The sequence below is a fragment of the Periplaneta americana genome, chromosome 4 (genome assembly GCF_040183065.1).
Source record: "Periplaneta americana isolate PAMFEO1 chromosome 4, P.americana_PAMFEO1_priV1, whole genome shotgun sequence".
Taxonomy (NCBI): domain Eukaryota; kingdom Metazoa; phylum Arthropoda; class Insecta; order Blattodea; family Blattidae; genus Periplaneta; species Periplaneta americana.
The window spans coordinates 146,403,806-146,421,621 of record NC_091120.1 but is presented as its reverse complement, the minus strand read 5'-3'; the positions used below and the strand labels follow the sequence as shown (position 1 = coordinate 146,421,621).

Below are 17,816 nucleotides of genomic sequence, written 5' to 3'. Positions count from 1 at the left end.
AATAGATCAGTAGTAATTACCTACTGAATAAGTGAATAACAGTGAAGTTTGAGTTTGGAGCAGATTCTAAAGTACATCCTTCATTCCACTGAAGGCTTCACTTCACACGACAGAAGTAATTTAAAAGGGTTGACAACAGCTTAGTTTAAGTGAGGGCTTTGACCGCTACTGTTGTTTGTCGGTGCGAGGGTGTCTTTAGAATTTATGTTTGGAAGGGGGAAAACTTTCACCGTGTCCTGGACAGGATGTGGTTCGAAAGGGATGTCTGCTGTAGTAGACAGTATTTTTTACACAAAGATTGCAAGAATGCACACTGCGCCCACAATTTGTTTTGTCATTCACACTCCTTCATCTGGAAGATCTGGTAACAAAAGTGAAGCGCGGAAGGAGGAGGAGACTGAAAATGAAGGCACTGACATGGACCACTCCTAATTGAAACACATTGTAAACCTTCATTAAAATCTATAGTTTTCCTTTAAAACCTTCATTTTGTTGCATGTTCTTTTTCTTTATATTAGTTAAATTCCAGGAAGTTGCCTTCTCTCTCCGAGATTTGCAGGGCAGTCATTGAAACAAGGTGACTAATTTTTAAGAAGTTGTGGTGCGAGTACGGTGAATAATATTTATATGTCATTTTCTTTTAATTCTGCGTTATTTTTCCATTCGTTTAAGGGCATTTTAATGATCTTATTAAGTAGTTTTTAGGTCATCAACATCCGCTCCCTAGTCATAATATAATACGAGTAATAAAGAGAGTATTGTAGGGCCGCGACAAGTAGCGAGCTGAGCTCCCTAGTCTGAGAATGACCCCTGATCACATATGTATGACATAATCGCGATAGCAGAGATGCCTTGACAGCGTTCTACAATAGTACTACCGTACAAAAAACATTCGCTCTACAGATGAAGTGAATTTCCGCAAATGATAACAAGACAACTCTCTATGGCTATAGTGACAAACTTTTATTTATGCTCATAAGCTCATTACTGAAACTAGTGTGACCTGCACAAACTCCTTATGACGTTATTAAACATTAAGCAATAAGTAAGTAAAATACAAATATATACATAGACTGGCCACCTTGAATATTTTAAAATGGCACTTTCTTACTGAAAGTACATGGCTGGAAAAGGAATGCGAAAGATAGAAACAAATGTTGGAGCACTGTAGGGGCGGTCAAGGTCTGCAATAGGCTGTGGTACCAATGTTGTTGTTGATATAATTATGGTTTATTTAACGACGCTCGCAACTGTAGAAGTTATATCAGCGTCACCGGAGTGCCGGAATTTTGTACAGCAGGAGTTCTTTTACATGCCAGTAAATCTACTGACATGAGCCTGTCGCATTTAAACACACTTAAATGCCATCGACTCGGCCGGAATCGAACCCGCAACCTCGAGCATAGAAGGCCAGCGCTATATGTTGTTGTTGTTAATTTAATTTATAGTTTATTTAACGACGCTTGCAACTGCAGAGGCTATATCGGCGTCGCCGGTGTGCCGGAATTTTGTCCAGCAGGAGTTCTTTTACATGCCAGTAAATCTACTGACATGAGCCTGTCACATTTAAACACACTTAAATGCCATCGACCTCGGCCGCGATCGAACCCGCAACCTCGAGCATAGAAGGCCAGCGCTATACCAACTGCGCTACCGAGGGCGACGTTGTTGATGATGATGATGATGATGATGATGATGATGATGATGATGATGATGATGATGATAACTTAGTTCATTATTTATTCCAAGTCTTCAAATATAAATCTGCAGTTGGATGGTTCACTTTTGCAGATAATTTGACAGGTGTTATTTGTTTTTAAAACCATCTACAGTGTTCAGTATATAGCTAATTTACAAATTATTTCAATGAAAAATAGCTTGTAAACCAAGTCTGAAATTTCTGAAGTACGAGTAATTAGGGGTACTATCATTGTAAAATTTCCTTACAGGAAAAATTAAAAATAATGGACTTAAAATTGATTTTTAAATAATGCGAATTATTGATGAAACAGCAATGAGCTGTAATGACAGTAGAAATAAAGTCTTAACTCTTTTTAGCAGGAGTTGTTTCAATGTCATCTGGTCGCTCGCTAGCCATTTTCCGGATTCTTATGACATTTGCATTACTAATGCCGGCGTATTTAGCAGCTCTGGACGTAGCCTGCCTTAGGGGAGCGATTAGCCTCTTGTTTCGAGCCTCTTCGTCACAACATTCTATTATATTCTTTATAATCTTCCTCACTCTACTGTGTATTACTCGGCCACGCCGTCGAGTTGATCTTAGTTGCTCCATTGCTAAATACAAACTGTGAGGAGGTAATATTTTCGTACTGGTAATACTCAGTGTTATCTGAGGTCAGCAGAATGCACACAGAGGTGACGAGGTTATCATCTCTTTTCCCCGCTCTCAGAAGTCGCTACTTATATCGGCCCTACAATAAGTGAGGATACATGCTTGCAAGATGCGATACTGGCCGAAGAGAGGATTCATGATCATGATATTCATTGTTCAATTACACAACACAGTAGTTTCACTGTAATTAATTTTAAAAATAAATCCTAATGACTTAGTTTAGAAAAACACACCAAAAAACCCTCTAAAATTTATCTCTCTCCCGAAAATCCCCTTAACATTTTTCTCCCCCCAAAACCTTCCCCTGGAGGTTTTTTCCGGGGTTTTCCCTCAACCCAATACGAGCAAATGCTGGGTAACTTTCGGTGCTGGACCCCGGACTCATTTCATCGGCATTATCACCTTCATTACATTCAGACTCTAAATAACTTAGATGTTGATACAGCGTCGTAAAATAACTCCATAAAATAAAGAATAAATAGAAAAAAAGTTAGTCGATAACGAAATCACTTGAGATAGAATATACAGTTATATACTAATAAGAGAATTTGATTGGACTGCTGATATAAAAAGTAGTACAGGGACATCATTTTATTTTTACCAACATTTCTAATGTTAACCTGGCTATACCTTTGGATTAAAGGTTGAGAACCGGAAACACCGTTTGCTACCCCTTCCACGACTGGAGTTCGATGATACTGGCGTAAAATACAAACAAATCACTTTACTAGGTATAGGAGGGAAGAAAAGTAGTTCAACTATTTGCGTAAACTAAGAAATATCCCGATTTTGTGATCGATAATTTTCATTAGGTTTTTGTTTAATCAAAATATGTATTAACAGTAAGTGTTTTTACTCACGAATTCAGTTATCCATGCGAACGTATTCATTATGCAGTGTATATTATATCTGTGGTGTTCGGGTAAAGGGGTATGTCATTTTTTTGTCCAGGTGGAATTTTGTTCCCCAGATGAACACACAAATTAAATTGTACAAGTGGGTGTGCAAAAATCAAGGAATACAAGCAGTTGATGTGTTTTATTTGTGTAGAAAATTATTTGTAATAAGGGTTCCAAGTTTAATTTTCATTTATCTGCAAACTCATTTTTATGACTTATCTCCCTTTACCCAAACACCACAGATATTCTCTACAGCACATTAGCGTACAATATAGAGAATGAAGTTAAATTGAAAAATAATCATAATATGGATATTTAAACACATTTTTTTAAATGGTGGCCGTTCATTTCGATATAGGCTCCAGTTCTTTTGTGCATATTATCGCACTGTATACTATTGTACCTAATTCCAATTACCAGTTTCGTCCTTCGTACTAGTAACTCATATTGAAATAATTCTGTAGGCCTACCTACTCTATAAAAGAGTAGGCCTACCTTACGTACTGTAAATTCAATCTTCACTTCTGCCCGATCCGAAAAGATAAAATTACTCAGACATGCTATCTACTGTCACGTGACAGTTAATTACTTAACGAAGCCCTTTTATTTAAGTTATTTTGAACAGTTGTATAATATTACGTAGACGTCTAATTCCTAACAGAAATCAATGTTTTCAGAAAAGAGCTAAGACAGTTCAGTCACTAGCCTTTACAGAGGGGCGAGCAAAAGCGGGTGGGGAAACCGGGATGCGACGTAGGCAAACGGACGACAGTACCTGTGCGAAAATATGATTCAATGTTGAAAGCTCTTTCGTTACTGGAAAACGCGAACATATTTCTGGAAGGTACTATACTCACTAAAGTACTGTGTGTAGGACCGTTGGAAGTATACTAGTAGAGGGGGTGGGAGTGAAGTACATTCAAAAACTAAGGTACAATAAAAATTGAAGTAAAAATAAAATTATGTCCATGTATAACTAAAACGTAGGCCTACTATATAATATACAGATATAAACGATTGAGTAAGATATCAAGATAATAAAAAAGAGATAGAGAGAAAACGAGAGAGAGAAGAAGTTGGTAATGTAAAGCAAATTATTTAGAAACTTTCGCAGAAGTCTAATTCTGTTCAATAAACATATTTCTAAGCAGACTATACTTCAGAGATTCTAAATTCCGACTACTCCAGATTTCCTGTGACAATGAATTCCAGGAACGGGCTGTGTGTATTGTGAAGGAAGCAGAGTAGAGTCACAGTCTAGTATATACAGTCACGAAGCTCAATATGTAGTAAATATGCATCCATAGATAGTTGCTAACTACTAGGATCGCTACTATCGCCTCATTACAGACAATGAGAAATAGTACCTGCGCAGTCTATTGTTCCTAGTGCCCTCATAAACTCAAGCTTCGTGACTGTATATACTAGACTGTAGTAGAGTGATGTTTGATGATATGGTATTAATAGAACAAGGTTATGCTGTGAACGTGCATCACGGTTGTGATGGGATGCTTAAGTGTGAAGCGAAAAACTAGGTAATTAGGTGTGGAATTACGAATACGGTATTTAGAATCTGACACAGAAAACAGAGTGAATGGACTCAAAGTCTCTCGTAAACGAAGCCAAGATATACTGTCTTCCTTCGACGAGTTTAGTGCTGGAACCTGAGATATTCTTGCTATCGGTGCGGGGGGGGGGGTAGGTGCAGGTAGATTCTTTTGTTGCTACAGTCAAGCCGAGCCGAGCGGAGTGGGAAGTATTAATCGTCCAAAATTATGCAGTCTTCAGTTTGTAGTAGTGTGTGACTGTGTGCACGTGTTAGGTACTCTATATACGAGTGAAATGTTTTCAGTATGATTGTACTTCCTTCCAGACAGCAGCTGTCACTGTCCTCTCCCACTCCAGTACCGCGCTAGACTAGTCGGAACCGCATTCCTCTCAGCACTAAACTCCTCAGAGGATGACAGTAGTTTGTAAGAAATAATCCGAGACATGATCACAGCGACTACTGTTAAAAATGAAACGGACACAAGCATTATGAACACACTGAAGATTCAGTTACAATACTTCAACGCTAAGGTCACTATAATCGAGCGAGTTGGTTAATGCGTTCCACATATTCGGGAGATCTGTGATTCGATTCCCGTACCGACCAACCTGACTGTGGTTTTTCCGTGGTTTTCCACAGTTACTTAAGCAAATGCTGGGTTGGAATTTTCATTGCCACGGTCCTTTTTCCCTTCCCCTTCGTATAGAAAAAGAATTTAGATTTCATATCATATCACTCATCTTTCTCATCTCATTCAACAGACATATTCAAGTCAAGACGTATGTTTTCATCCGCTTACGGCAGGGGACGTCCTCTCCGCAACCATTCCTGGGTTCCCAGCCTTCCGCAATATCTCTGCCAGGATTCATTCCATAAGAGAACTTCCAAGGGCGCTTCGACACCTTATACGGGCCGTTGGAATAGAAGATCCTGTGCTGCTTGGTCACCTTGGCGGTGTAAAGGGTAGGAGGCCCCCAATTGAGTGAGCGAGTGAGGGGTCACATGCGGCCGGTGGGCTGGTACACCCTCATCCTCATTCATCCCATAACATTCTGGGTGCACAATAGGCCTTAATATGGCCGACGTGCAAAAGGCCATCCTAACCCACCCGTAGCCACAGTGACCTAACCTAACCTAACTTAAGGTTACTGTACAAAACGTAGCAATAGTCAAAGTAAGTCATCACCAGGGTCTGTACCAATATCTATTTCAGTTTAGAAGTTAAGAAATATTTCAGTCTTTTCAGTGAATGAGAAATATGATGAAGGATGGATAGAACAGAGAAAAATTCTCTCTGGCACCGGGACTCGAACCCGGGTTTTCAGCTCTACGTGCTGACGCTTTATCCACAAAGCCACACCGGATTCCAGTTCCGATGCCACATCGAATCCCCGCAGTTTAAGTTCTACCTCTCAGTTTTTCCTTTGATGGCCTACCCTCGTGTACTGTGTCACAGAATATGTGACAGTGGCACAATGTCCAACGCACTGTGTACAGAGGTGCACTCATTACGAGTGACTAAGTGGCCGGGATCCTACGGGATAAGCGCCTTCTTGAATCATTAAGTGATTACTTACGCATATCATATTATTATGATGTACCGAAATGCATATGATATTTTCGTGCAGGAATTCTGTGTTATCATGTAATGAAGGATGGACAGAACAGAGAAAAATTCTCTCCGGCACCGGGACTCGAACCCAGGTTTTCAGCTCTACGTGGTGACACTTTATCCACTAAGTCGCACCGGATTCCAGTTTCGATGCCGGATCGAATCCCCGCAGTTTAAGTTCTACCTCTCAGTTTTCCTTTGGTGGCCTACCCTCATGTACTGTGTCACAGAATATGTGACAGTGGCACAATGTCCAACGCACTATGTACAGAGGTGCAATCATTACGAATGACTAAGTGGCCGGGATCCGACGGGATAAGCGCTGTCTTGAATCACTAAGTGATCCGGCATCGGAACTGGAATCCGGTGTGACTTAGTGAATAAAGCATCAGCACGTAGAGCTGAAAAGCCGAGTTCGAGTCCCGGTGCCGGAAAGAATTTTTCTCTGTTCTTTCTATCCTCATCATGTGATAACGCAGAATTTCTGCATGGAAATATCATAAGCACTTCGGTACATCATAATAATAAGATTGAGGAAGTTTTCTTAAGACATATTTTACCTGCGCATTCCAGCTGACGAGATTTGAGTCTAAAATAAAACTCAAGGTTTTAACGGTCGTACTGAATGGTAGTCTATTGTTGGAAATCACTGGAAAAAATGTATTCATGCTGATGAAGGATAGTAAGCACGCAATGTAATGTAAGAGTGATTAAATGTAATGTACGTAATGTACTTCATGTAGGTCCTATGTATTTTTTTTTTCTTTTTAATGATAATTATTAGGTGATTCGCAATGAAAATTTGTTTGGAATCATCATGTGATTCGGTGTAATTGAATGAAATCGTCTTAATGTTTCAGAGCTACGAATGGTAATTTAATAAAATTACATTTAGAATTTCCTAAGTTCGGAACAAAACCTTAATGTTTACATTTAATAATCATCCATTCTGGTCCATTATTCGACTGAATATGAAATGTCGCACATGGTTTCGATGACACTATACTCGATATTTCTCTTAAATCTCACCAACAAACTATTTGAACTCCGCAATGTTCTATTCGTAGATTTGTTTTTAGGATATCATTGAATAATTTTATATTCGCGGCCTCCCCCTCTGGTGTGGGTCAAGCGTTCCTAATAACAAATCAAATCGAGAGGAACCAAATTTTACTCCCTACATGCAATTAAAATTTATATTCCACAGTGTCCAGACGCAATCTCTCTTCTTTTGTATTTTTAGTTTACTGACTGCCGTTTCACTGGCCTTTCTATTGCTGAACGCCTGTTTAGCAGATCCCCCCCAACATTTGTTAAAATGTGGCGATGATTAAGCACCTTGAAAAAAAATGAGGGCTCATCAGGCAAGAAACCATATTATGAATATTAATTATTATCCCATCTGCGATGTAATATAGAAAAAATGTTTAATTTTGTATCATGCAGCTATTATCCATGAATACAGTAAAATATTATGCTCGATGACAAAGAAGAAAGGTCTCAAAATTTACTCACAGCAGAGAACCAAACATATTTTTAAAATTAAGACATTAATATTATCACTTCTTTTTAGCATTCAGATCAGATACCTCGACTTCCGCCTCTACAGATACCTCAGCATCAGACGCTCAAGATATCTCGGTAGCCAACGCTCAAGATATCTCGGTAGCCAACGCTCAAGATATCTCGGTAGCCAACGCTCAAGATATCTCGGTAGCCAACGCTCAAGGTAACTGGTCATCCGGCAATACAGGTATCTCCTACGCTCCAGGTGCATTGCCACACAGCATCCCAGGTACCTGGTCACCCGGTACCCCAGTTATTTGGTCACTCAGCACCCAACATATCTCGTCACATGGCGCTTCAGGTACCTTTCCACATGGCGCTCCAGGTACCTGGCCACATGGCGCTCCAGGTACCTGGCCACATGGCGCTCCAGGTACCTGGTCACATGGTGCTCCAGGTATCTGGTCACCCGTCGCATCAGATATTTGGTCAGGCAGCAGCCCAGGTATCTGGTCACCCGTCACTCCAAGTATCTCATCACATGGCGCTCCAGGTACCTGGTCACATGGCGCACCAGGTACCTGGTCACATGGTGCTCCAGGTATCTGGTCACCCGTCACCCCAGGTATATGGTCACACGGAGCTCCAGGTATCTGGTCATCTGGCGCACCAGTTATCTGCTCATCCGGTACTCCAGATGCCTGGTCACCCGGCACTCCAGGTTTCCAGTCATCCAGCACTCCAAGTTTCCGGTCATCTGGCACTCCAGGTGTACAGTCATTCGGCACCCGAGGTATCCGCTCATCCAGTACTCGAAGTATCCATTCATCCGGCAATCAAGGTATCCGGTCATCCGGTACTCCAGGTGTCCAGTCATCCGGCACCTCACGTTTCCAGTCATCCGGCACTCCAGGTTTCCAGTCATCCGGTACTCCAGGTTTCCAGTCATCCGGCACTCCACGTTTCCAGTCATCCGGCACTCCACGTTTCCAGTCATCCGGCACTCCACGTTTCCAGTCATCCGGCACTCCACGTTTCCAGTCATCCGGCACTCCAGGTTTGCAGTCATCCGGCACTCCAGGTTTCCAGTCATCCGGCACTCCAGGTTTTCGGTCATCTGGCACTCCAGGTGTACAGTCATTCGGCACCCGAGGTATCCGCTCATCCAGTACTCGAAGTATCCATTCATCCGGCAATCGAGGTATCCGGTCATCCGGCACTCCAGGTTTGCAGTCATCCGGCACTCCACGTTTCCAGTCATCCGGCACTCCACGTTTCCAGTCATCCGGTACTCCAGGTTTCCAGTCATCGGACACTCCATGCTTGCAGTCATCCGGCACTCCAGGTTTCCAGTCATCCGGCACTCCAGGTTTCCAGTCATTCGGCACTCCAGGTTTCCAGTCATCCGCTATGCCAGGTTCCCAGTCATCTGGCACTCCATGTTTCCAGTCATCCAGCACTCCAGGTTCCCAGTCATCTGGCACTCCATGTTTCCATTCATCCGGCACTCCAGTTTTCCAGTCATCCGGCACTCCATGTAAGATCTGTTCATCCGGCATTCCAGTTACCTCGGAAACTGGTGCTCCAAGGTTCTCCATTCCACTTATCTCTGCGTACGACATTCCAGTTGTCTCAGCAAGCGGTGCTCCAGATGGGATCCGGCGCTCCACCTGTATTGGGACACGGCACTCCAAGTAAATTTGGATTCTGCGCTCCACGTAGATTTGTATCCAGCGCTCTACGTACATTTTGTTCCGGCGCTCGGGTTACATTGGCATCTGGCGCCCACATAAATATGGATCTTGCGTTCCACGTACATTGGCATATGGAGTTCCCATGCATTCACATCTAAAACTCAATACATTTATTGGCATCTGGATTTGCACATGCATCGGCATCGGAGTACCATATACATTGACATATGGAGTATCTAACACATACTGCACATTGGATTTGGAGTACCACATACATTGACATCTGGAGTCCCACATGCATCGGCATCTGAGTACCACATACGTTGACATATGGAGTACCTAACACATACTGCACATTGTATTTGGAGTACCACATACATTGACATCTGGAGTCCCACATGTATTGTCATCTGGAGTCCCACATACATTGGATTTGGAGTACCACATTCACTGGCATCTGGAGTCCCACATACATTGGTATCTGGGGTTTCACTTACATTGGCATCTGGAGTACCACATACATTGACATATGGAGTATCTAACACATACTGCACATTGGATTTGGAGTACTACATACATTGACATCTGGAGTCCCACATGCATCGGCATCTGAGTACCACATACATTGACATATGGAGTACCTAACACATACTGCACATTGGATTTGGAGTACCACATACATTGACATCTGGAGTCCCACATGTATTGTCATCTGGAGTCCCACATACATTGGATTTGGAGTACCACATTCACTGGCATCTGGAGTCCCACATACATTGGTATCTGGGGTTTCACTTACATTGGCATCTGGAGTACCACATACATTGACATATGGAGTATCTAACACATACTGCACATTGGATTTGGAGTACCACATATATTGACATCTGGAGTCCCACATGCATCGGCATCTGAGTACCACATACATTGACATATGGAGTACCTAACACATACTGCACATTGGATTTGGAGTACCACATACATTGACATCTGGAGTCCCACATGTATTGTCATCTGGAGTCCCACATACATTGGATTTGGAGTACCACATTCACTGGCATCTGGAGTCCCACATACATTGGTATCTGGGGTTTCACTTACATTGGCATCTGGAGTACCACATACATTGACATATGGAGTATCTAACACATACTGCACATTGGATTTGGAGTACCACATACATTGGCATCTGGAGTCCCACCTGTACATTGGCATCTGGAGTCCCGCATACATTGGCATCTGGAGTACCACATACATTGAATTTGGAGTACCACAGACACTGGCATCTGGAGTCCCACATACATTGGTATCTGGGGTTTCACATACATTGGCATCTGGTGTTCCGCATGGTTTAATGTTATTTTGTACTTCTTGAATACTATTTAATGTACACAATAATCACGAAAATATGGATCAATATTGACATAGAACATCAACAATAATTGTAATAATATGAATAATAATTCTTATCACTATTATTACCGTTAATATAATTCCTATTATCATTCCTATTATTATTATCATCATCATCATCATCATCATCATTATTATTATTATTATTATTAACATTATGACTATTATCGTTACTATTGCTGCTACTACTACTACTACTACTACTACTACTACTACTACTATTATTATTATTAATAAACATCGAACAGAAAACATTTACAATTTAATACTTCTATCACTGGGTTTAATGTGTCCACTAAAACAAAATACAGGAACAGACTAAATGCAGAAGCAGAAATGAGCTTAAAACTTTCAGATACAAAACAAAATATAGGTTGGTTTTTTTTTAACGTTACGTTTGCTTACCTGAAAAGAAAAAAAGCAACTCTCTTGCGAGAATATACGAGGGGGATCCAGGAAATAACGATCGTTTTGTTCTAATAATTAAAAAAATATATTTATTTGAAAAAACAAAGTCTGTTACATAACTGAAGCTTCCTTTACTTCTCTACATAATCACCACCTACATTTAAACATTTGTCGTATCTGTTCACTAGCTTTAGGATTCCCGTGTTATACTCCTCTGCCGCCAGTCCATTAAGCCAGGTGTTCACTGTCTTCTTCAACTCTTCATCACTTCCAAAACGCGTACCACCCAGAAAGTCTTTCAGCTTAGTGAAAAGGTGAAAATCGCTAGGAGCAAGGTCTGGACTATAGGGCGGATGATCAAAGATTTCCCAACCGAAATGATCCAGCAATTCTCGAGTTGAAGCAGCAGTGTGCGGGCAGTTGTTGTCGTGAAGAAGCACAACTCCTCTCGAAAGCATTCCTCGCCTCTTGTTTTGGATGGCTCGCCGTAGTTTTCGTAAAGTCTCACAATAACGATTTGCATTGATCGTAGTGCCTTTTGGCATGAAATCCAGCAAAAGAACACCTTTGCGATCCCAAAAGACAGTAGCCATGACTTTTTGTGTTGAGAGAGTCTGTTTGAATTTTCTCGGTTTCTTGGGTGATGAGGGATGATGCCACTGACGTGATTGGCGCTTGGTCTCTGGGGTGTTGTGAGACACCCAGGTCTCATCACCAGTCACAATTTGATCAAGAAAGGCGTCTCCATCTATGTGATATCGCATCAAGAATGTCAATGCTGAGGCCATTCTCTGAGTTTTGTGTTGGTCACTCAGTTGCCGTGGAACCCATCGTGCACAGATTTTGTGGTAGCCAAGATGTTGCGACACAATTTCACCAAGCAAAGACCGAGAAATGTCAGGAAAGGCAATATGCAATTCGTCGAGTGATGTGCTCCTGCCTTGCAAGATTCTATCGTTCACTTTAGTCTTCAGGTCTTCTGTGATGAGTGATGGGCGTCCGGATCGAGTTTCATCGTGGACATTTGTTCGCCCATTGTTGAACATTTCGCACCATTTTCTCACATTTCTTTCATTCATTACAGTATCACCATACACTTCTTTCAATTGCCGGTAAATTTTTGCAGGTTTCAAATGTCGAGCATTCAAAAATCGAATCACACTCCTCACCTCACAGTCGGCGGGATTATCAATCACGTCGTTCATTGTGAAGTAACACAAAATGCACAATGGCGACTTGTTGCAACCAGTACTCACAACATTATGAGAACACATGTTAAGGAAGCCAGTTGACCTTCAAACAAGGAAGGGGAGTCAGCTGCGCGGCGGGTATGCGCGAACGGTCGTTATTTCCTGGATCCCCCTCGTAGTTTTGAATAAACGTTTCTTCGTCTTTTTATGGTGACTATTACACATTTACTACGTCACATTACTTCTGACCAACAAAACGGTACGAAAGGACGTCTTTCAACCAATCATGGCTGCTTATCGCACAATTTTATCGCTTCCCTAGCATTTGTTTAATTTTATCGCTTCCATAGCATTTTTTTAATTTTATCACTACCCTGGCATTTGTTTCTTTGTTTGCCAACACTTCAAACTGCAATTTTTTTACGGTACTATAAAACATCTTTGCGATCGTAATTTGTTTCCCACATAAATAGTTGACTGAAAATGGCGGCTCCGTTCAAACACTTTTGTGAAGGTAACATTAGTGAAATAGAATTTCAAAGTCAGTTAACATTTTATTGTATTAGAGTACTTTATTTCTTCTAATCTTTATATATATACTTTCTTCTAATCGAGTTTTGATTTTCTCTACATAAATCAAAACCTCTAGTGAGATTACTGTTGAAAAATCTGTTATTAGTTACTTTTCATTTGGTATAGGTTGTCAAGGTCATTTAAGATGAACTTGATTTCATCAAATGGGAACATAAACATTTCATCAGCTTCTGATTGTACGCACAAAAACAAACAGTTTTTGTCTACAGTATTTTTATGAAACCTTTATGTTTAAAAAATAGCCTATTTGACAAAACTGAAAAATAGTAGTACACTGCAATGCTCAGAAATCATGTATCCTTCAGTCTAGCTTTATCATAAACATAAATACATTTTAAACACTGAAGACAGATTGTTCCTGCTTACCTTTAACATAAGCAAACTGTACTGTAACACGGGGTGAATCCGATCAAAATATTCAGTTTCTTCTAGTCGCCCTCGGTAGAGTACTTGGTATAATGCTGGCCTTCTATGCTCGAGGTTGCGGGTTCGATCCCAGTCGAGGTCGATGGCATTTAAGTGTGTTTAAATGCAACAGGCTTGTCAGTAGATTTATTGGCATGTAAAAGAACTTCTGCGGGACAAAATTCCGGCACACAGGCGATGTTGATATAACCTCTGCAGTTGCGAGCGTCGTTAAATAAACCATAATTTAAATTTCAGTTTTCTAAGCGTTAACCGTATAAAGTTACAACGTAGTGAAGCGAAATTAAAGAGTGTTTCAAAATTTTTGACAAAATATAATCATAAGAATATCATAAATGACATAATATCGTAGACTTCAATATTGAGGAACGTGTATTTCCCATTTTGCAAAGTTTGTTGCACCGCCTGCCCTTCTTCTACTTCAGTGGCAGGATATACAGAGTGTTAAAAAATAACGTTTACAACGCTTCAGGGATGATAGAGGAGGTAAAAACAAACATCTGTTTTCAGTGTCAAAACTTTAGCAGATGCGCCGTTTTTCCGCTAGATGGCCTGAATGATTAGACGACTTGACTTCCGTCACAACACACACTGGTTAGTTATGTTTGTGCACGACCACATGGTAGGGCCTTGTCTGTTGCCTAACAGCCTCCATGGTAATAATTATTTTGTTTTTCTACGCGACGTCCTACCAAAACTTTCAGAAAATATCCCATTGAACATCAGAGAACGAATATGGTTTCAGCATGACGGTGCCCCTCCACACTTTGATCGTCATATCAGGAACCATCTAAATGCTACATTCCCCGATCGCTGAATTGGCAGGGGTGGGCCGGTACCGTGGCCACCTCGATCACCGGACCTAACCCCACTGGATTTCTTTAGGTGGGGAGACGTGAAACGTTTTGTGTATGAGACACCGATCGATACGACAAAAGACTTAGTTGCTCGCGTTGTTGAAGCTGCACACGTTATTAGAGATAATGTTGGCCTTTTTGAGCATTGCAAACACTCCATAGTACGAAGGTACCAGTTGTGCAAAGCCTTCAATGAACGGAAGTTTGAACACCACGTCTAAAACGACAATTGGTCTTGTTCTTTATGGATTATACTAACATGTACACAATAAACGGCGCATCTGCCAATTTTTTTCACTTACAAAAGATATTTGCTTTTACCTCCGCTATTACCTCTGAAACGTTGTAAACGTTATTTTTTACACCCTGTATAGAAAAATGTATCACACTCTTCCACCTTTTTCGGACAAATTTCTGCCCAGACAAGTATTTCCCTATTTTTCTGTCCACTCTGCCAATAAAGTATTTTATTATCGTCTTAGTGGGGAATTTTACACTAGCGAAATTATATTCTGATGACTTCATTTATCATTCAGTATCTGGTAAGGGACCTCATATTCTTCTGAAATCCTAATGCTTAGTTTTCGTAATTTTAAAGCTTTCAGCCTATTACAAAGGTACACTGAGTTGCAATTGCACTTCCTTTTTGGCCCTAACTTCTTTTCATATACCCACATTATTGAATTTAACCTACAACGTAATGAAATTTAAGTGAAGGAGCATAACTTGGTTGTTAATAACAAAATTAATACCAATCAAGTACTTCTTCCTTACACACGTTCGTGATCGAGTCATCTTCCAAAACAAGAACAATACATTTTAAAATGGCATAAAATAAAAACTAAAATAATTTTATCTCTAATGCTTTACACTAACCCTTAAGGAACTCCTATGAAATTAAAAATTGTATTACTTCTCTATTAACACAATATGTACTTAGTGAAGTACAGTACAAGTTTTCCACAAGAATTTTCCAACACAAAAATATAGCATACCTTGGAATCTTTGTCGCTACTGAACACAGTGAGTTGCGTGAGTTGAGTATCAATTGTTGCTGACAAATTATCTTTCTTAGAAACACGGGTGTCAACAATGCTTTCAAATTATCAGCGGCATCTAAGCAATGTTCTTTGTTATAAAACAACATAACTGATCGGTTTCACAATATTACATCGGATTCACCCGTTTTATGGTACTATAAATATAAACACAGAATTCAGTTTGACTTTCTTTACAATTCTCATATATTTGCTTGTCAACACACCTATTCCAATTACTTTTTACTATATTCAACAGTCCTGCAACCGTCCTGGAGCTATTAATCCTTAATTCTAGGACATATAGGTGGGGTCAAATTCAGTTGTAGTTAGTTAAGTAAATGAACAAGACGATAGTCAATGAGACTTTTTTATGGAATGCTGGACCAAGGTGTAAGTAACTCACTCATCATTAAGGATCGGATTTTTATGCAATTACATATTATATTCCTTTCAACCTAACCTTATATAAATAACAAATCTTTGCGAATCTTGTAATTACCATTAATATATTAAAATTTTATACTACATATTTTTACATAATTACCCCACATTACATATAATGGCTTGGTATTACATAAATCTACATATTTAGGGGTTTTATCCATGTTTACTTCTCTGAAAGGAAAAAAAAAAACTTCTGTTGTGGAAGTTTACAATTTGAAATACACAGATTTAAAAAAGCTTTCTACCTACCCAAGAAAGGACATATTTCGGACTAAACATAACGTCCTTAGTTCCAGGAAGTAATAGAGGCACTCACCCCATACCGCCCACTGTAAACATGAGTGAACAAAAGGCAATCTTTCTCATACAACTACCTTGTATTGTAAAAATCACTCAAAAAGTAGCGTTGCCTATATGCGGGACTTTCTCGAACTATAATTGTTCTGCTCACTTCTTAACAAGTCGTTCCTATGCAATTTGCAACCTTACCTACCTTCTTCCTAATTCTTCCAGGGAAAACCCGTGTCAAGTTTGACATGAGACTTTCAGGTTTTTGTTTTTTCCTCTTTATTTTAAATTTAGTAGACCTATACGGAAATGGCATTTTTCGAGCAATTAGAAAGTATTGTTCTTGGCTGGAATAATCTCTCCCTTCTGAATGAGATAGGAATGTCACTTCTCAAACAACAGTTTGTAAATGCCTATAGTTTGAGGTTTTAGTAGGTACTGTAGGCCTACTTGTTTCTTACAGGGAGCAGCTAAAATGCATGTGTCCCATATCTCCTCTTATTTTCTCCTAATCCAGTAAAGCGAAACAGTGCTTGCGGTACTGTTGTGTCATTCACTTCAATCAGTTCTCTAGTTTTAGTACTTACAGTACCTATAAAGTGCAAGTGAGTTTATCTACTGCTTTTAACTAAATAAAATGGCCCCTGTATCTTCAACCCTACCGACAAAAATAAAATCATTGTTTGCAATGGACGAAGCTTTCACTACAGATGGAAAAATATTAATGTGTCAAGTGTGCTGTAAAAAAGTCGGGTGGACTATGAGATCATAACTGGAGAGTCTTACCTATCCTATACCTGCCAGATATTGATATTAATTATTTTCATGATTTTACATATGTTGGTACATATTCAGCTTATTTTTCTTACATAAATATGTACATATTTCACACATTGATATTACATAAAAATCCGGTTCCTATTCATCATATTCTCATTCGCCGTTTCCAAATGGAAGAAGAAACGAAGGAATACAAGAAGATAGTACTTCAAGGACGTAGAATTGGCTCTTGTGCTACTCTTCATGAAGCAGAGATTGCAGAACAAGAATTTTCCGAGAAAACTGAAAGCCCTCATCAAAAATATTTCTGGAAACCCACTACTAATACCTCCTCATCAGCCAGTCCAAGTAAACGAGAGAGGAAAGACAAAACGGTGTGACTTTTGTCCACGGGATAAACATCAGTGCCGGATTTTGGCCTAGGCTGTTGCCTAGGGCGGCAATTTCTAGGTGGGCGGCATTTTCTGTCTCTCTTTTTTTTACAGTGAAATTTGTTTTTAAAACACTTGTTGATATATATTTTCTGAAGTCTGTTCTTGAACACATTCTGGAAGTCAGATATCGTTTTCTTATTGCATTGTCGCGGTCGCGTCGAGAGTAAAAGCAAAGTGTGCAGCTGCATAGTTGTACTGTAATGTATCACGTTATTATACCATAAAACCGCTTGTACAAACAAGGATGCATTGCTGAAAACCAAATTGGATGTGTGTTGATTAGATATTTATCGCTATAGATAGTAACCACAACTCCCAGTTACATTTCC

General features: G+C 40.0%; 1 protein-coding gene across 1 annotated transcript in view; it reads left to right on the top strand.

The window, feature by feature from the left end:
- The window catches only part of LOC138698274 (ice nucleation protein-like), a 46,468-nt gene extending 35,423 nt beyond the window's left edge, over positions 1-11,045 (top strand). Inside the window, exon 4 of the mRNA XM_069824062.1 lies at positions 7,987-11,045. Within this exon, the coding sequence (XP_069680163.1) occupies positions 7,987-9,617 (1,631 nt within the window). The 3' untranslated portion in view covers positions 9,618-11,045. The remainder of the gene's footprint in view (positions 1-7,986) is intronic.
- The last annotated feature ends 6,771 nt before the right edge of the window (positions 11,046-17,816 follow it).